Source organism: Dama dama, chromosome 4, assembly GCF_033118175.1.
Source record: "Dama dama isolate Ldn47 chromosome 4, ASM3311817v1, whole genome shotgun sequence".
In the NCBI taxonomy this organism is placed as follows: Eukaryota; Metazoa; Chordata; class Mammalia; order Artiodactyla; family Cervidae; genus Dama; species Dama dama.
In genome coordinates, this window is record NC_083684.1 from 59640739 (window position 1) to 59661027 (window position 20289).

General features: G+C 54.8%; 1 protein-coding gene across 2 annotated transcripts in view; it reads left to right on the forward strand.

Annotated features, from left to right (window-relative positions):
• Positions 1–19892, forward strand: part of ARHGAP35 (Rho GTPase activating protein 35) — a 114150-nt gene extending 94258 nt beyond the window's left edge. For both annotated transcript variants that reach the window (XM_061139681.1, XM_061139680.1), the window contains exons 4-7: positions 5790–5867; positions 7356–7487; positions 14200–14305; positions 14905–19892. In XM_061139681.1, the coding sequence (XP_060995664.1) occupies positions 5790–5867; positions 7356–7487; positions 14200–14305; positions 14905–15262 (674 nt within the window). In that variant the 3' untranslated portion in view covers positions 15263–19892. The remainder of the gene's footprint in view (positions 1–5789; positions 5868–7355; positions 7488–14199; positions 14306–14904) is intronic.
• The last annotated feature ends 397 nt before the right edge of the window (positions 19893–20289 follow it).

Consider the following 20289-nt stretch of genomic DNA (forward strand, 5'->3'; position numbering starts at 1 on the left):
TTAATGCATATATGTTGAATCTAGAAAAATGGTACGGATGAACCTATTTGCAAAGTAGAAACAGAGGCACAGATGTAAAGAACAAATGTATGGATACCAAGGGGGAAGAGGGCCTGGGATGAACTGGGAGATTGGGACTGACCATGTATACAACTATGTATAAAATAGATGATTAATAAAAAAATACTAGATGTTGAAACTTCAACTAAAATCTTAATTTCTCTACTAAAAAAAATTGTAATATATGGTGAAACTAGTGTAACTTTGTGCTATTAAAAAAATTCTATTTAAATATTTAAAGGAAAAACATTTGAAGTAAAAAAGAAGCTAATACATGTTTTTAATATTTGTCTGCCAACTGGCCTGTTTCGGCTGAGTCCTCAGAGCAGGCCATGCCTGCAGACAGGTGCTGCTGTTGCAGCTTCTTACAACGTAAAGAAAAAAAAAGGCAGGCGTCATACAGTGGGCTTTACGTAAGTTATCTCATTTATTCCTTGCAGTTGTCTCCGAAGGTGAGGTTAATCCATCATAGACTCAGAGGAGCAGAAGTTAAGAGTCAGCATCCGGGATCTCCCCGATGGCATACCTCAGGTGTCCTCCACCACTTAGATCATTAGGACCTTAGCTCCTGCCTTAGCCCTGTGCCAAGACTTCATTACACTCACCTGTACGGTGCAGAGAAGACGAAGGAAGCACAGTCACCCAGGGTCTCACTGCTAGTTAGTGGCTTCCAACCGAGATGCTCAGCCGCACCCTCCATCGTGGGGGGTGCTGCAGTGGGAGCCTCAAAAGGAGATAGGCTCCCCAACTAATAAAAAATAAATAAATAAATAAATAAAATAAAATTTGGATTCAAAAAAAAGGAGATAGGCTGTAGAGATGCTGTTGGCATTTGACCCAGAGTGGGGGCTTCTTACTCTGTTAGAGAGGTCAGCCCTTTTCAAGACAATTTGGACTTGATGCTCGAGGGGGTTCCCTGAGTTCTCAGCAGCCCTCTGGCCTTGAAACTTAGCCTGCCCTAGGCTTACCTCTTGGACAAGTGAAAGAAAAGGAGAATGGTCTATTAGCCGCATTTCCTTAAAAGTCGACTTGTCGTCTAGTAGTTAAAGCCTGTCTGCTGTGGGGTATTTTAGAGCATTGGCAACACCAATTAATTTTTTTTTTTTTAAGGACTAAAGTGCTGAGTTTTATATCTAAATATAGAAAGTGAAAAATAAACAAGTCAGAGCTTGTCTTGGAGGAAGTATTGATTTGTTGCTAGAAAGGAAACTCAGGAGGAACTGAGTCCTGGGGTGTGTGAGCAGGGCTGAAAGCCTGGCTGGGGGGAGGTACAGCAAGACTTGAGGCCCAGAGCGCCGGTGCTGAGCAGAGGTACTTGGGATCCAGGAATGGAGAGTTGTTTCAGGAGATGGGACACATCCCGGGACAGAGGGTGGAGTCTCCCCCTCCGTTTCCAAGCTCTTGCAAGTCCCTTGTCCATTTTCCTGGTGCCCCTAGCGTGCCAAGTGCCACAGGCACCTCAGCTGCCGGGATGGGGAGGTCAGGAGTAAAAGGCCAGTTCTTAGCCCGGGGGGAACGCCTTAAAGGTTGTTTGCCATCACCTACTCAGACATGAGTTTGAGTAGGCTCCAGGAGTTGGTGATGGACAGGGAAGCCTAGTGAGCAGCAGTCCATGGAGTCACAAAGAGTTGGACATGACTGAGCAGCTGAACTGAACTGAACTAGCCTTTGGTCAGTGAAATACTTTTGAGGAGGACCACGGCTTGCAGCTCTGTAAATGAACTCATCTGCCAGATTGAGCGCTCAGTAAATATTGAAAGAAAAAGGCCTCTTTACTTTTTTTCTCTTTGATTTTTTAATATTCCTTTGAAAAATCATACGTGGCCGTGGTTTAATAATGTATAAAAACCTTGGTTATGAATAAAAGGCGCCAGTTATAATACTTTTTGGAAATGCTTCATTCCTAAAGTCTCTGGTATTTATTTTTCCTTGTGTATGCTGCCCCCCCCCCCAAATATTATTGAATCATAGATTTTTTTAAGATTCAGGAGGACTTGGAGGCCTGTCCCTTCTGGTAGAGCGACAGGGGTCCTCAGAGCACGATTCCCTGACCAGCAGCAGCAGCACCTGGGAACGAGTCTGCAGTGCAGGTTCTGGGTCCTGCCCCCAGCCAGCAGAATCCGAAATCCTACAGGTGCAGCAGCCTTGTAATCTAGACGATAACGAGCCCTGATTCTGCTGCATGCTCAAGTTTGAAAGTGCGTGATTTAAAACACCGCAGTAAAAAAACTCAGGCTCCGGAAGCAGGTGGTCTTCAGATTGCAGTTCACTAGCGCTCTGACCTTGCGAGTATTACTTTGCCTCTTAGCCTCTGCACTCTCATCTGTGAAATGAGATCAGTAACAACCTCTCTGAAGGGGTACTGTGAGAGCTGGTGTGGGAGGGCTTGGTAGGACTCAGCATTGCGTGCCCCACATACAGCGCGCATTGAGTAAATGGTTGGTCGTCGTTAACTGTCTTCTCAGACCAGGTAGTAACCTTTCTAAAAAAACGCAGCATCCCAAACAGATGGCTGTCCAGTGAGAAGGGAGTTCAAAAGCTCTGGCCCTTCATAATGAGTGACAGCTGTAGCTAAGATTATGTGTTGAGAGACTATTTGCCTTCCTGTCAGTCCCATTCTAGTCGTAGCTCTGTTCTCTAGAATCATTAGAACAAGACTGTTCTTCATGGAAATTGTTAGATTTTTGAAGACAGCAACCTTGGTGGTTCCGAATTTTATCTTCTTTTATTCACACAAGATTAAAAGATTCCTAAAGAAACCAGTGGAACTCAGTAAAAAAAAAAAAAAAAGAAGAAGAAGAAAGAAGCAGGGCCTGTTCCTAAGATACTGGGTCTTTGGAGATGTCTGGTATATAGAGATGCTTCAGAGCTTACGGCTGAAGCTTTCTCAGTTGGACCTCTGGCCATGGAACAGACCTATGGCAAGGAGGTACTGCTCTCTGCCGGCAGGTGTGAGCCAGAGTCAGCCCCGGAGCATTTATGGGCGGGTCTCTGGGTCCCGGGATGCACGCTGCTTGGGATCCAGCATCTCTGTGTCTGCTCAGGGTCTGCTCCAGGCCCTGGCCCTTCTCCTGCTCTGGTCTTGGGCTCCTCGGCGAGCTGCCCTCACTCTGCCCGGCCTCCAGGTTCTCAGCTGTGTCACTAGCCCTCTGTCTCACTAGCATTCTGCGGTTAGCCGTCCGCTCTAAGCTTTCTGTTTTTATTTTATTGATGTCTAATGAATAGCTGCGAAAAATTGTTCTGGCCAAGCAAATGATACCTTTCCTCAATTATGCCACGTTGTTGTGTAGGTCAGTGGCAGAATTGCTGTTTTAAAGTGGGATTTCGTAATAGAAGCATGCGTCCAGATTACAGGAGATACTAAGGTGGTAATTAGCTGGTGCTGAGGAGCTGGCCCTGCGCTTTCAGGTGCTTCCATTTTTCTCATCATCCATCCAGTGACGTTTCAGCAGGCCCGCACCTCTAATGGTTTCCAGATAGCTAATTTGCAGTGTGTTTTCAGCCCTGTGATACTGGGCAAGTGGCCATTAGGAGACAATGCCGAGGATTCCTGTGCGCAGGTTGCCAGAAGATTGTAAATGGACTGAGGCTGTCAGGATCTTATCTCTGCCATTCAGAGAGCTCCTCTCCATGCTGGGGCTCGGGCACTGTGGACATGTCCGTCAGGACTTTTGAAGCTCCCATGTCTGTACCGTTTTCTTTGTATTCGAGAGGGGCTGATATTCAAATAAAGAGAGAAGTGTAGTGATTTCTTTTCAACCTAGAAGATGAAGATTTGAATCTGTTGACATATATCCAGGGCTTGTCAAAATGGATGATTTCATGTTGAAGCATGTGACGTGTGTTACCTGAGATTTGCGATAGGTAGAAAGTTTAAGTGTCTGAGAATAGTGTAGAAAAGTCACTGAGGAAAGAGAATTAGTGTAGAATTACTAACTGTGGATGGTGAGCAGGGGCCATGCTGACCTCTGACTTCTAGAGGGGATGGACCATCTCAAAAGCTGCCCAGAATCCTGAGGGCCTGTGGGCTTCATGGAATGTGGTGTTTCTCTGGGGGTGGGGGCAGAGGGGGCTGTGGCCTGGGTGCCAGCCTGGTGGTGGATAAACAGCACGCCCCTTCTGAGTAGTGTGGGGGCCCCGAACTGAGACCACGCTGCCACCTCTTACCAGCTGTGCAGTTTAGGGCAAGGGCTCCCCCTTTCCCAATCCCACTTCTCTCATCTGTATTCTCTCTTCATCCAGTAGCTCCCTCGATCAAGCGTTCAGGATTCGATGGCATCATCATTAAATGAGTGGTGGATGCGGGGAGCATGTAGCCCAGCGCACAGCATGGCAGCCACGCTGGAAATGTTAACTCCCGGAGGGAGGCATGCAGTGATGGGGCTTCTTGGTAGCCAGTCGTTGCCCAGTAGGGTGTCCTTGAGGCCGGTCCGTTAATGCCCTTGTCTCTGGGGTGAAAGGGCCCATGTGCAGTTAACTGCTTTTAGGCCAAGGAATGATGACTTTTGTTTTGATTATCTACAGAGTTCACCTGCTACCAATCTAGGACCCCAGAAACTGACTGACTGCTTTTATCTCGCCCAACGCGTGCCTATCTAGAGGTGTCAGTTACAGTGATAACCGGGGCCTGGTCCGCTCTGCCCTGCCCGCACTGCCTTCTGGCTGCGGCCCTGGCTCCGGATGCTTCCGCAGTGCTCCGCCAGCTCGTCAGGGTCGCTCCAACCGTGATCTCCAGAAAGGACCCCAGGCTGGTTTGACCACTGTCCTTTAGACTTCGTTGTCCTTTAGACCATAGTCTCAGGGGTGCAGAGTGGACTTTCCTTCCTGGAGAGAGGGAGAGCCAAGTTGACCGACAGCGCCTGGAATCACTGCAAGCCACACAGTTCTTCTTGTGCCGAGAGGTCGGGGGAGTCCACTCTGCCTTGGAACTTTATCTCCTCCCACATTGTTATTTAGTTGAATTTTACTGTTTTTGTTTTGTTTTTTTTTCTTACTTAACTCTGCACACCAAGTAAGTTCCAGAAGGAACAGGAAAACCCACTCGAACCATAACAACAAATGAAGACATCATAAAGAAGGTCTTATTAGGTCTTGAAAACCTAACATTTCGTAATTATGTACGTCAAAAAAAAATTCAATACACAAAATTTGAAGACAGGTAATGAAAGGGGAAAAAATGTAAAGATACAGAACAGTAACATAATTCCTTAATATTAAGTACAAAATGAGGAAAACCACTCCGTTTGAAAATGAACAAAAACATGAATAGAAAATTCACAAAGTAAGAAATACACAGTGGACTTCTGGAAGAACCTAAAGGATTAACAGTAGATGATTTTTAAGTTATTGTATACTGTGTTATCTTTAAAATTATGTTATAAAAGAATATTTAATGGTCAGGTTCACAAAATAGTTTGTAAGTGAAAAGGGTGGGTTAAAACATAATATTATCTCTATTAAAATTCCAAGGTAAATATCAAAATGTGGACAGAAGTTACCTTTGTCTGATGTGTTTCTGTATTATTTTAGTTTTTACAAAAAAGCAAATATTTGTAAACTTTAAAGTGAGAAACGAAAAGGGCAGGAGTGGGCCGAGGCAAGATGAGTGCCCGCACCCCGTTCCTCGCCCCAGGGGGCCTCGTGGACCCCCTGCTTCTCCGCTCAAGCCCATCCCCTTCCTGCTCTGCTTTCCACTTGTGCTTCTAAGGCTCCTGCCTGTTTCTCCGCAGGGCTGAGCACTGAAGGTATCTACCGGGTCAGCGGGAACAAGTCAGAGATGGAGAGTCTGCAGAGACAGTTTGATCAAGGTAAGGCCACAGCCAGTCAAGGTAGACCCACTGCCGGTGGAGCCCCCCGGGGTGCTCATGCCACACAGCCCCAAAGCCAAGGTGCTGGCTGGGTGGCTGAGGAGGAGAGAGTGTTTGGCCCCTGTCAGCAAACAGAAGCATCCGCCCCGCAAACCTGCTTCAGCCAGGCTGCTCCCCTCTCCACCATCCACAGGCACTGTTGCAGCCCCCGGCACGGGCCTCATTCACCGAAACCCAGGCCTCGCTTCCCTCCGGCTGGGCCATGCAGAGGTCACGGCGGGCACATGACTCAAGGTTGGGCTGAGATGACAGTCCTGTGTTGGCAGGGCCTCTCAGCCGTAACTGCCCTCCCCACAGAGTCCTGCAGGAGAGAAGCAAAGCAAGGGGGAGCATCTTGTGACGCGCTGAACCTTGGGCCCGGGGCTCCCAAAGCTGAACGCTCTGCCTCCTAAGCTAGGTCAGATCGGAGAGGCTGAGGGCCACATGGCCACATCCTTTCCATGCTAACCCAGTTCAGTTAGGGCTGAACACACTGGGAGGAGAGGTCACACCCACCAGTGTCAGACACAAAGGAGCCAAAGAGTAAAACTTGACAGATGCCACTGGCTAGAAAGGAAGGTAAGCAGATCAAAGTGGGGTCCGACTTAGCGTGTGACCGGGCCTCAGGAGACCCAGCCAGGCGGCCTGTGCAAGCCTGCATGCCCAAGCCACTACCCAGTGTGTGGTGGGAGCAGGCACCGCCCCCCACCCCCAGCACACAGCTCCACAGTCTCCACTAGCCAGAGGTGGGAATGGAAACGTGTGAGTCTTGAAGGATCGGAAGCACAAGGTCAGAATGAGGGCAGAGCCACACTAGATTAGACACTTGTGTATGTGCCAGGATCTGCAACCCAGGATATACTCCCAAGCAGAAACAGTCGAGATCTATCAGTAGATGATTTGTTACAAATCAGAAATGCAGTAAAGTATGGAAAGAAAAATTAGAGACGAGTTGGTGGTATCATAAGCTGGAAGGAACCAGCAGGAGGAAAGTAAGTCTGGTTGCCTGACCACCACAAGGAGCAGGGTGGAGATAGCAGCCAGGGTTGCTGGTACCATTTCTGTAACCTTCCAGGAAAAGTGACTCGGCTTAGGGGGAAGCCTGCTCCTGTCTCCCCAGGTGGAAGGTAGCAGCATGTCCAGGGCAGACAAGAGGGGATCCGTGCCACAGAACGGGGGTATAGCTCCTCTGCCCAGAGGCTGATCTGGGCAGGTTGGGTGTCAGCGTGTCTGTGAGTCTCAGAACTTTTTTTTTTTTTTTTAGCAGCACCCAGGGGTGCCACCTTCTGTCCAGTCTGTGATGACCCTGAGTCCCTGCCCAGGCTCCAGGCTGGCCCCCGGCAGCACCCCTGTTTCTCCAAGTTTCTCTTGCTTGTTCCCAGCGCCAAGTGTTCCTTGCTTTGGCACAGCCTCGATTGGCCTGGCCTCACTCTCCCAACTTCCTTTCAGATCACAACCTGGATTTGGCAGAGAAGGACTTCACAGTGAATACTGTGGCGGGGGCCATGAAGAGCTTTTTCTCAGAGCTGCCAGACCCCCTGGTCCCGTACAACATGCAGATCGACCTGGTGGAGGCCCACAGTGAGTACCCGCAGCCCGCCGCAGGTGGGCCCCTGGCGGCACCCCAGGCTCACTCTGTTGGGCGGGTGGGGGGGGCGGTGCAGCAACACAAGAACAGGTCCCGCCCTCAGAGAGCCGACACTCTGACTCCTGGAACTGAGGCTGAAGGACATAGGAAAGAGAACCAGCAAGATGGCGCCAGAGGGGCTCAAATCAGACCCCAGCCTTGACAGAGGTGCTTCGTCCTGTCAAGAAAGCTGCAAGCTGCCTGGAAGCTCCGTGGTTGAGAGCCTGGTTTTGATGACAGACTTGGGGAAAAGCCTCGCTCCTTTGCTTGTTCACAGTGGAACCTTCCTGGCCCTGAGTGTCCTAGGTTGCCATCCCTGCTTGGATTTATGAAATGAGACTTGGAGAGGCCTGGAGGCATGGCTGAGTCACAGACCTCTTTGGTGGAAGGCTATACTGGCCTCTCCCCTCCTCACTCCGTCTCCTCCCAGCTCTCCTGAAAGGAAATGCACACGTGGTCTGGGCCAGAGAGCCTCTGGAGGGACGGGGACAGCTGCAGTGGCCGCTCGGGGCTGCAGAGGAGCACCTCTGCTTTCAGTGGTTGTGGCACACCAGCCTGCCCGCTCCAAGGACTCTTTCTGCCCTAGCCGGCCTCTCTCTGGGGGCCTCTCCCACTGTGGGAACCCTGCCCTTGGGCATCCTTCCCTGGACTTGATGTAGTGCTGCAGGGGGCCTGTCTCAGAGCTTTTTCATGGACTGACAATTCCAGACTTTTTTAGCCAGAGGCAGCTGCTGCTGTGCAGCCCAGGAGGGGGCTGTGTCGCTCAGACCCCAGGACCTTAGTCTCACCCTGCTGCCGCCCAGCTCCAGAGACGGAGCTCTGAGCACACACGGTCTACTCACAAAGCTAATGGTGTGGACAAAACCTGGGGGGAGGCCACAGATTTGCAGGTCTTCAAGTCATGGGTCGTAGACTCTTGGCGGTGCTGATAGAAGCCCAGCCCTGAACTGTGGGAGGGGTCCCCGTCAGAATCTGACTGTTGGCAGGGCTGCGGGCCCCAGCGTCGCTGTGCTATGATCTGCCTCTCCCGTGATGTTTGTTTCCAGTCTCTTCATAGTTTATGCACGCCATTCTCAGCTGCTTCAAATCCTTCACAGCCACTTATGCAGGTCCACCGGGATGGGCAGAAGCCCTGGCAGAACAGTCACAATGTCCCTTGGCCTGCTCACCCATCTGCCTGCTCAGGACAGGAGGCTGGGTCTCTCAGATGAGTTACGGCGTGGGGACAAGTGCTAGCTTCTGCTCTGGTCTTGCCTTCCAGAGATGAAGGTCCTCCCAGCACTCACTCCTCTAGCAGGCTCCGGGCTGGCTCGGATGTGAGACGCATGGGAGGCCTCGGTCCGGAGCCAGCTTTCTTTGCCCCTCGGCCAAGCCTCTCTGGGCTGCAGGTAGGAAGAGAAGGTATTAGCTGGCACCCAGCTTCCCAGGAGCCTGGAGGTTGCCAGTAGGGTTTGTCTTGACTTGGCGCCATCTAGAGGCCCGTGGCATCCTAGCACCCCGCAGAAAGAATTCCATTGTTTGTGCGGGAATTGCTGACATGGCATCTTTTTGTTTTTGGAGGGTCACAGGGGGCAGGAGAGGAAGGTGTCACTGATGGGGAATCAGCTGCCTTCCTCCAGCAGCTTCCGCCGGCATCCACTCTGAGGAAGGGAGCTGCTTGCTGCTCCTGCAGTCTGGAAGAGGGTGGAGATTTTCCGCTTCCTCTTCCCATTGTGTGTTTCCTGTGCCCCCATGCTAGTCAGCTGGAGCTCGGTTATCTTGAGCCTGGTAGAGAGGAGCGTCTCTCACTAACATGGCACCTCACAGCCAGAGTTGAGTGAGCAGTGGGGCTGTGTGTGTCAGAGCTTAACCCCGACCGGGCCGTGCTGGAGTTCGTGGTGAGGGACACAAGGGAACAAAGATTCTCAGGCCCCAGAGTAGCTCAGCTCAGCCCGGCTGGGTTTCCATGGCAACATCAACTTGACCAGGTCTTTCCACTTCCTACCTCAGCGCTGTCGTGTCCGTGTGTGTTCAGGGCTTGGAGACGGTTTCAGATCCTATCACAGCAGATATCAAGGTCACTATCAGATTGTTTTGTACACTCCAGAATTTCACAGCAGTGTGAACATCACTGAAACTGTGACTGCAAATACGAGACTTCTGTAATTATTCACCAGTTAATCTTCTTGCCACATACAAGATGCCATGTGGAAGATTGAGAAGTGAATAGCAGCCACAGCTTGCACTGCCAGGGAGTGGCAAGCCGGGCATGACCTTCTGTGCCAAGACATTTTTCCTGCCTCCCCAGTGCTCATTTAAGTTCTCTGCCAGATGGCGAGAAGCAAGCCAAGCTGGAAGGGCAGAAAGTGCAAAGAGGAGGGAGAAAGGGATTGGGCCATAGTGGTAGAAATAGCCGCTGAGCTTGACTTGAGGAGGACCAAGATTTCAGGAGACAGTGAGAGGGGCCTTGAATTCTCCATTCTATCTTGTCCTCACAGTTCAGCCCAGCCTTCAAGAAACAGTATCACTTATTCCTGCCCCACAGTCTCGCCTTTTCGTCTCTCGACCACCCCACACTCCTGTCCCGTGTCTGGAATCCCTCCGGTCCTGCCAGTCCCCACACCCCCTGTCCTCTGTCTTCTGTGCTGGCAGAGACCCTCGTGCTGACTCTGTCTCAGGCCAAAAGGCTCTGAGCTTAAGGATCCTTGCCCTCCGGGCCTCATTATCCCACATAACTGCTTGTGAGTTCTGTGTGCACATTATAGCCTGTGGAGACCAGTATTCTTCATTGGATTGTCCAAGGGATGGGGGCTCTCTAGCGGTCCAATGGTTAGGACTTCACGCCTCTGCCAAGGGCCCGGGTGTGATCCCTGCTCAGGGAACTAAGAGTCCACCAAGGGAAAAAAAAAAAGAGATGGTCAAAATATATGACCCCAGAGGGTTCCGGCGTATCGTCTTGCCCTTTCCAGCTGCAGACGAACAGCTGAGGGCTGGAGTTTCATAAACGCCTGACTTGCACGGTCGCTGGTCGGATCAGCCTGGCTGCTCGTCAGGCTGGTGTTCTTGTGCTGCCTTGGAGGGCCCTGCTTCCGCTTGTCTGTCCAGATAGCAGCTTAAGAGCCTGGGGCGCTCTTGCCCCTAGCGTGTGCCAGGCCTTGTGTGGGGCAGGGCCAGGTGGCAGTGGGCAGACACATGTGCAGACCCTGCCCTCTTCTGATGGGTCAGATACCACTGGACAGGTTATTGGACAGGCAAGGTCACACCTCCAGGAGAAGGGCAGCCTGACACTTCCATTCTGGGCCTCGCAGAGTGAGAATTCATCCTCAGAGTGGTTTGGTGCCGTGGGTGCCAGCGTGTGTCACGGAGTGGGGACCCGAGCCGGTGGTTTGCCTTCTTGATGGTGTGGATGTGCCAGGTGGTCAGACTCCATCAGGGGTTTTCCTCGAGGACTGAGCTGAGATTCCAGCCCGGAGCCTGGCTGAGAGCCAGAGGTGGCGGTGGGGTGACACGGCCAGGGCGCCAACGGTGTCCGGGATTGGGCCCCTGACACCAGTTCGTGTGACCTTGGACCTACTACTCTTATTTCTTGGAGCCTGGGTTTTTCTGTACACCGCAAAGGGTGTGGCCCCTGGCTCTGTCCTCCTCTTCCTCCTGAGTTATTGGGGCCTGAGTTCCACATTGCCTGGTCTCTGTCCAGACTTCGTCTTGATTCAGGTGACCTCAGAACGCCTCTCCTGATGCCGTCTCAGTTGATAGACACCTAATTTCAAAACTACAGTATGTGAGCTGAGGAGGCCTAAGCCCTGCAGAGCGCCTCACCCCTTTCGAAGAGGATTGTTGAAGTTGGCAGGGGCTCAGAGCCTGGCGGCAGGCAGGTGATCAGAGCAGGGGTGCTGAACTTGGAGATGGAACTGGGTGCCCCCCCTTCCCCCTCACCAGCCCCGTGGCCTGGCTGTTACCTCTTGGGTGGGCTTTCTCAGGCGGCGTGTGGGACACACCGGCGCCACCTCCCCTCAGGTGGGGGTTTCCCAGAGAGCACCCATGGAACATTGCCCCACCAACATTCCAGCCTTGGGCGGCACGCCACTGGTGTTGGGACTGCCGTGAAAAGACTGCCAGGTGGAGCCCACAGCGGGTCCCCAGCACTGCTGGGCTTTGCTTGCACGCGGGAAGTCAAGTCAGGACAGGGCAGAAGGCTGTCCTCGAGGTGGCCGTGTTCCGCGGGGCAGACACGGGGTCCGGCCCTGCGCTGGGAGGCCTCCCGTTGCTCCCCTTGCCGTCCTGCCTGCCTCCTGCCAGGGTCTCGGTGCTCCCCGGCTCTCAGAGCACCTGCCCGCGCGGCCAGCAGGGAGAGTGAGACGGTTTGTCTCCACGCTCCCAGGGCGCGGCTATCTGGGTCCTGCTCAGGCACCTTGCTGAGGCACTGCGCCAGGAGGCGAAGGGAGGCTGGCATGCCTGAGGGTGGTCCTCGAATTTCCATTCAAGCAGGCGCTGTAATCTCCACTTCCCCCACCCCTGCGAGGAAGAGAGAGAAGGGGCGGCCGTCCTGTTGCCCAGTGGATAGGAAGGAGAGGGGCATCCCGGGCAGGCAGTGACATTATCGGCCCCGTTTCCTGCTTCCAGCAGGAAGGACGGGTGAGGCCGGGCTCTTGTATGAAGGTGCTGCTGCTGAAGTGCTTGATTAAAACAAACACAGCTGTGTTTTTGTCATGCAGGCACCTAGGAGAGGCCCATGCCAAGCTTGCATCTGGAAGAGGGCACAGTTAGTTTATTAAGTGAGACTCCGCGCCATGCGCATGCTTCTCGTGTTCTCCGGGACAGTTGTTATCCTCCCAGCCCCGCTCTCACCCTGAGCAGGTCACTGCTTTGCTTTTTATTGAAACTTAACAGTGAAGGATTTTGAAACTCAAGGCCAGACAGAAAAAAGTGTGCCCTTGACGTTGAGCCCTTAAAATAAATTTGGGTTCAGAGAAACGAAGCTGATAATGGCAGCACATAATTAGTTCCTGTGGGTTTTAGGTTACTAAAACACTGTTTTTATCAAGCCACGCTCTCAAGTCTAAACATTTGCTGGTTTCCTGCTCCCAGTAGCTCCGTCCTGGCCGTCTTTGCAGCCTCCTCTTCACTGGTTCCGAGTCTCAGCCTTGCTCCCAGGTGCTGAGTGTGTGTCTGGCTGTGAGCACTGCATGTCAGACTGTGGTGTCGCCAAGTGAAGGAGGCGCTGTCCTGAGCCTCTTACAGACGAGAAGACGGCTGCTCAGAGTCACGTCCCCGACATCTCACAGCTGGTGGTGTTACAGACAGGATCCAGACCGCATGACCCTTCCTCCCACTGCTCCCGCCACCGTTGATGTTCCATCTGTCTTTCCTAGTCTAGCTTGAGGCTCCTCATACCCACCTGCCTAGACAGTGAGCCTCTGGGGCATGTCATTTTGTACAGGAGTCCTTAACTAGGAGGCCACAGGTTTCCTGAAGAACACATGGGTTTGGAGAGTCTGGGAAGCTCCAGGGATGTAGGCAGACCTGTACATGGTTTATCTGTGGTAGAGGATCCGGAGCGTTCATCCACCCACAGGAGCCTGTGCCGCAAAGCAGTTAGGCACCACTGTATTTGTTAATGAACGCCTTGTCCCCCCCACCCACCTGCACTGTCTCTTCACGGGGTCCTCCTATGAGCTTCACGAGCCCTGGGGGCCTAGAGATGGGCCTCAGCTCTGACAAGTGGCCACACTCAGATCGCAACCAGGTCAGCCCCGGACCATTCTCGTCTTGCTAGCCCAGACGGACTCTCGCCTCCAGGGCAGGCCAGATCCACTCAGGAAGGGGGTGCCAGGACCCTGGGAAGCACGGTAGTCCCCACCCAGACTCTGCAGCCATTTGGGCAGGGTCTGATTCCCAGACCAAAAGGCTGATTGCTGCCACCTCTCTGAGCGTCAGATTCCTTATCCCGGAACTGAGGTGATAAGAGCCTCAGCCTCCTAGGATCGTGAGGACTCGCCGAAGCAGGCCTGGCTTGAATGAAGCGTTTCATTTGGGCTAACTTTTCCGTCTCAGGACACTAGGATTCCACGATGGGCAAGCTATGAGCGGCAGTGGGGGAAAGGGACACGTAATCCTTTTGTTGAACTCTGTAAGAATTCCTCACCGTTTCCATCAGCTCTTCCAAAGGGCAGATGCGTGGAGGGTCTCTGACTCTAGGGAAAGGACAGAGCCCTGGTCTCGTGACTCCCTCCCTCCCGAGACTGTTGGTGCGGATAGGCGGCGGTGCTCACCCGTTTGCTCAGGAAGCAGCAGGCGCTCTGCATTGGGATGCCCGTCTCCAGGGGCAACCGGATGAGCAAAGAATGGTGCCCTTCATGGAAAACTCTCTGGATCATGGGGGCCAGGAAGCCCTGGGCATACAGTGCCCCCCTTCAGGAGCAGGGGCCGGGGATGCGGAGGTGGACCCGGCCCTGGGCGTACAGTGCCCCCCTTCAGGAGCAGGGGCTGGGGATGCGGAGGTGGGCCCGGGCCTGGCCCCACGCCACTGCCAGGTGGGCCCGCCTGGGGCACAGCTTGTGGGGAGAGGATAGGGTTGGGTTGCCCTCAGAGCAGGCACAGTGCATGGCCTCTTCCCCACTGCCCAGGACCAGTAGCTAATCTGAGCCCCAGGCCCACAGCCATGGTCTTGGTTTTCTCTTTCCTCAGAAATCAATGACCGGGAGCAGAAGTTACACGCCCTGAAGGAGGTACTCAAGAAGTTTCCAAAAGAGAACCATGAAGTCTTCAAATACGTCATCTCTCACCTGAACAAGTACGTTGCAGGGCTTGCTGTTTGTCTTCCCCTCCTTGGAAACCCTCCAGTCAGGGCCAGTGGCTGCAGGAGGAAGCGGAGCGGGGCTCTGTCCTCCGCTTGTCGGGTGCTGGCCCCTCCTCCTCCTCAGGCTCTGTCCTGCTTCTGTCTGAGAGAGACCCACACAGCCCGCAGTGCGCTCTCCAGGACCCGTGCCCCCTGACGGGCATGACCACACGCTGGGCCCAGACAGGTGTCCTGTGGGAAACAGCGAACAGGAGCCAGGGAAGCACGTGCAGGGAGCCACGGTCCGTTCCTGCCTTTTCTCCCAGAGTAGGGTTGTTTTCCAGCCAGACCTGTTCCTCTCTCGTCAGAGTGGTGATATGTGAACCCTGGTGTAGGACAGACACGCTGCCTTTCTGCTCAGCCAGAGCAGTGGTCCCCCACTTCGGGGGCCTCAGAGGACGGGGCCAGGGGAGCTCGGGCCTTGACTCCCAGACCTGGGGCCTCTGCAATTCTCAGCTTGCGGGGCGGGCGGGGGGCAGGAGAGCAGCTAGGGAGGTGGTGACCGTGAGCACAGGTGGCCGGAGCTCTGACCTCGAGTCTGGTGTCGCCCACAGAGTCAGCCACAACAACAAGGTGAACCTCATGACCAGTGAGAACCTGTCCATCTGCTTCTGGCCCACCTTGATGAGGCCGGACTTCAGCACCATGGACGCCCTCACAGCCACGCGCACCTACCAGACAATCATCGAGCTCTTCATCCAGCAGTGCCCCTTCTTCTTCCACAACCGGCCCATCAGCGAGCCCCCTGGTGCCGCGCCCAGCTCCCCCTCTGCCCTGGCCTCCACCGTGCCCTTCCTCACCTCCACGCCCGTCACAAGTCAGCCGTCGCCGCCCCAGTCACCTCCGCCCACCCCCCAGTCCCCAATGCAGCCGCTGCTCCCCTCCCAACTTCAAGCCGAACACACGCTGTGAGCCCCCGAGGCCTCGGGCTGAAGGAGACAAGGTCATCTCTCTTGACGGGGTGGCACTGGGCCTTGAACAGAACCAGGCCTGCTGGGGCAGGGCAGGGAGGGTCCCCTCTCCTCATGCCTTCCCCAGCCCGCAGCACTAGCAGCTGCCAACAGAAGGCGCAGGCTGGGCCGGCTGGTGCCCTGAGCCCAGCGCTGCAGACCTGGGGTTGGCCGCAGGCCATGGCGGGAGCCCTGCCCTGTGACGTGGACCCTTTTGAGGACTGAACGAGGCAGGCGGGCCCTCCACACCCTCACTGCTCCCTGGACCCCTCCCCGCCATCTGTGCACACCAGCCTTGGGGCCTCCGCCCGCTGGGCAGAGCCTGGCACTGGCCGGGAAGAGGAGATCCTGAAGTCCAGCTGCCCCAGGGCAGGGCCAGCAGCCCCTCACGAGGACACGTCCCTCTGCTGCGCCCAGCGCTCCCCACCTGCGGTCTGCACCCCACCCTTGGGGGATGCGGCCTGTCCCGCAGCCTCCTTGGGAACATGTAGGCCTGCTCTGCCACTCTGAGGTACAGTCCCATCTGAGGGCGTTGGCCCAGCAGGTCAGGACGGGGGGAGGGCAGCTCTGCCTGGACTAAGGGAGCGTGGGCAGCGTCTGCCCCCATGCACCCCCCCACTTCACAGGCTTTGGGGATCCATCCCTTTAAAACAAAAGAACACTGGAAGAAAAATGGAAAGGCATCCCTCCACCAGTAATTTTTGAAAAGGAAGAAAAACTACAGGAAGAAAACTACAGACCTCAACATGAAGCTCTCCCCACCTCTGCCAAGAGGCACATAAGTGGAGGGCGACCCTTGTCTTTGCGACCGACAGCAAGACGGGTGCTCAGGGGTGGCAGCCTGAGAGCCTGTTGGGGTCCCACTTACGTCCTGTCACTAGATCCTCCACCCCCGCCCCAAGTGTATGGTTCGAGCCCTTGGCAGGAAGAGCTGGGGGCCGCCGGCCCCTCTGCGTTGGAGCGCTGCGGCGCTGTGGGCGCACCCCGCCCTGTGCGCGTGCGCGGGGGGGGGGGCGGCGGGAGCTGCCCGCAGCCACGTGGGGGTTGGTTCCGTGTGTTTGGTGTTGAAGTAGAATTATTTTCCTCCTGGGCCAGCAGGGCTGTCCGTGGGAACTTTTGCCGTGTCAGGGGACTCCCAGGGTGTGATGGTTGCCGGTGCCGTGCAGGGCCGGCCTTCCTGCTCCCGGGCCGTCAGCGCCCAGAGGAGCTGCCGGTACAGAGGCGGTCAGTCAGGACGAGGCGGTGGGCCTGCCCGTCACCATCCTCCATGGCCTCTCCCGCCCTTCCTGGCCTTTCCACTGGCCCCTGGAAGAACCCTCTTTATCATGCGCCCTCTGCCCCGCCCCACCCCCAACAGCGACCCTGCTAAGGCTGCTACAGATACGGCTGCCCCCATCCCGTGGCTGGGCCGTGGCCTCAGCGGAGAAGCCTGGCCAAGGTACCCTGGGCGTGGGGGCGTGGGGTGGAGGCCCGCCCGCCGCACAGTCCTCCGGGTCTCTTTGCACTTTAAGAAGCAGCACCTGTGGTATGTTCGAGGCCGCTCTGGGTTGCCTCCGCCAAGGCAGCCTGACAAAGTAAGAGATGCCTCAGAACAGTCTCGCCCACCCCTGGCCCCAGACGCTTCCCGCTGGCTGTTGGAGGGCGGGCCAGGCCCTGTGCTCACCGACTCTTCCTCTGGATAAGCTGGACGTCGCACTGTCTCTTCTAGTTCTTGTACAGCAAAATAAGGTGCTTGGAAAAAATACATGTTCCCTGCGCGTTTTACCGCCTCCTTAAGGACACAAGTCAGAAAACCTAAGGTACATGCACGTCTGACGTCGATGTCGGAGGCCAGACCCCTTCTCTTCTGGCGGATCTGTGTCTGATGCTTTCTCAGTCAGGGCTTGGCTGGAGGGGGGTGTTGCTTAGTTTTGACTTGAGGTCGGCAGACTCCTGCTTCTCTAGCCCCGTAGCTGCCCCCATGCTGAGTCCCAGGCAGGTGCACAAATTACTCCATTGACTAATCTCAGCCTTTTCCTAGGTCATGCTCTCTTGTTCCCAGGCAGCCCGTCAAGGTATTGGGTGGGGGTGGAAGGGAAGCTGTGAGAATGGCCTGGGCCACCGTCCCATGTGTCAGCTAAAGCAGAAGAGGCCTGCTTCCCTCCCACGGCCCAGCCTGCGCTGCCCCCTCTGTGTTGGCGCCCTGGGCCACACCGCCACCTGCAGCCTTGGCCCGGCACCAGGAGCTTCACAAGCCCCCGGCTGTCCTGCCTCCCCACGCCACCCCCTCCCTGAGACAGCAGTTCTGTACATGGTAGGTGACTTTTCTGGAAGAAGAAAGGGCACAGTAAGGGGTGGACACCTGTGCTGTGCACCCTTAACCCTTGTGGGAGTAGCGGAGACCAGGCTTCCCCGTCTCCACGGGGTCACCTCCAGTGCCACGGCCCGGGCAGCTGCAGGGGCCCCTCAGGCCTGCCCCCCCCCCCCCGCGGAATCTTGCCAGGGCTTTAACCGGAGGTAGGGGACTGGCTCATTCCCCAAAGAGCCACAGGTGGACAGAAGTTCCAGGGGTTCCTGTCTGTTTCCTCTGCTAACCCTTAACTTCTCGTTTTCTGCTTCTCAGGCTGGCTTGGGCTTGGAGGACATTCTCAGTCGTTCCGAGTTGGCATTCCCACTGGCAGCAGTGCTAGTTGGGCGGGGAGTGGTCGGTATTTGGACCAAATGGGCACTTGGAGGGGGACCCATGAAGGAGAGTGGGTGTGTGCGGGGGCAGGCTGACCTTAACTGGAATTCTGCCCACCCCACCCATTCATCTAGTGTGGTAAGCTCTACAAAGTTCCTTCACAGGTCGTTCTCTTGTGAGCGGCGCCACAACTCTAGGAATTGAGGGAGGGGCAGGTGTGTTAATTAGCCTTGGCCAAAATGGGAAAGCCTGTCGGTGGGGGTACGGGATTTGTTCCCTGCCCCGCAGTGAAATAAAGGCGCCTGGAAGCTCTTCCCCGTCCAGTGTTCTTTAGATCCCCGAAGGTGCAGACCCCGAGGCCAGAAGTAAACAGCCCTGACTACGTGTTAGGCTGGCTCTGGAGGGAGGCTTCACGAAAGGAAGTGGTCCAAGGTTAGGGCCGTGGCTTGTGAGTTTGCCCTCAGTTCTTGGCTGTGTTGCATGTGGGTATCACAGTGCATTTGTCCCTGCATTCTGTTGAGTTCTTCCCAACACTTGACCTTTCGAGGAGGAATGCTAAAATGCTGTTTCCCACGTTTTCCTTCAGCCTGAATGTGTGCTGTAGGTGAGGTTCTCCTAGTAGGCTGTGTCTTGGCCAGGGTGGGCAGAGGGTGACCTCGGAGCAGCACACTGGCCAGAAGGGGCTGGAGAGCACGCCTCCTCTCATCCCTTCCCCTCGGTTTTTCCTGTGGAGGAGGCGGCCCTGGTGGGCTGCCTGCCCCCAGGCCGGGAGGTCAAACCAGTTCGCTGCAGCACTTGTGATCTGAGCCCCTCTCCACCCGTGCCCTCCCCCGTCCCCTCCTGCAAGGAGATCCACACTGCTTGGGGGCTGTCTCAGGTGTCAGTGGCTGCCTTCCCAGGAGGAGGAGGCTCCAGGGACTTGGGCTGGCCACTGGGGACAGCCACGGCGCTTGCCCCCAGGGCCTCCAGTTACTGCAGATGGTGGATGGAGGTCTTGCCCTCCTGTTGCTTGGCAGGTTCAAGCCGTGCATTCATGCTTAGGTGAAAGGACGACTGAGTCGTGTGTGCCGGAAACCTAGGTCAGATCTGCTGGTGATCCCACGGCGGATGGTGATCCCACGGCAGAAGATGATCCCACGGCAGAAGGCCTGGGGCGGGGAGGGGCCTGCAACACTGTCCTGTCTTTCCACCGGCTGCTGGCTGCCGACTCCTCGAGGCTCCGAGGTGACTGCCTGCGCCTCCTGCCCAAGGGCCCGCCTCGGCCAGCTCCAACAGCAGTGATGTTACACCTCAGTGTAGTCAAGACAGGGCGTAAATTATTGTTTGCATTAAGAAGAATCATGTTCCCTGTGTACATTAAAAAAAAGTCTGAATTGTATGGGAATAAAACTTGTTTGAAAATTTGGAATAGTGCTGCTGCCAGCTTATTTTTCTGGTACTTGTATTTTCACATGTTAAATGATCTTTATATATGTTGGATTAACAAATATTTTGAGTTTCCTGAGGGTGGGGGGTGGGGACATTAATGGTATTGAAATGTGTTAGTAGTCTGGCTGTGTGCCCAAAATTCTGTTTCGCAGCAAAAGTGGAGAACTGTATGTAAAGAAAGTATAACAATTATTTCTTTGTATTTTAGGGGCTTTAACCAGGACATCCTCTAGTTGGTGTTAGGAATGTTTGCTTAATTTCCAGACTTTTTTTTTTTTAAACACATCGTGGGTTTTTTGAGGCTCCATCCTGATTAGTGCATGGTCAGCCATCAACAGAGGCTGAGCATCTCTGGCTGAGGTGTTCTCCATCTGGTTCTGTTTTTTAAAATCATGTATTTGCTACAAAGTATTGTACTTGTCTCAATGGGAATGGTGTACAAAACTGAAAAGGCCTTACGTGATATGTATCATAGTTAATAAATCAATCTTGTAAAAAACCAGACCTGAGAGAGAGATGAAGGCGGCCCCTCCCCGGCCCCTGGGCGCACGCCCAACGGGCAGGCCCCGTGGGGACACTGGCTGCAGCCTCGGCTCATCAGGAGGAGCGCGGGGGGGGGGGGGGGTGGGGGGGCCTCTCACCACGGGGCGAGAGGGTTCCTCCAGCGCCCTGGGGAGAAGGCATCTCCAGCAGAGCCAGGGCCCAGGTGAACTGCAGGCACCTGCCCCCTCCATCCCCAGGACTGCTGCTGCAGTCCTTGCCTTTCCTTTCCAGCAGAGTGATCCTGGCTTCCCTCGTGACACATCGGTAAAGAAGTTGCCTTCCCTGAGTCATGAAGATTCCCTGGAGAAGGGAATGGCAGCGTACTCTAGTATTCTTGCCTGGAGAATCCATGGACG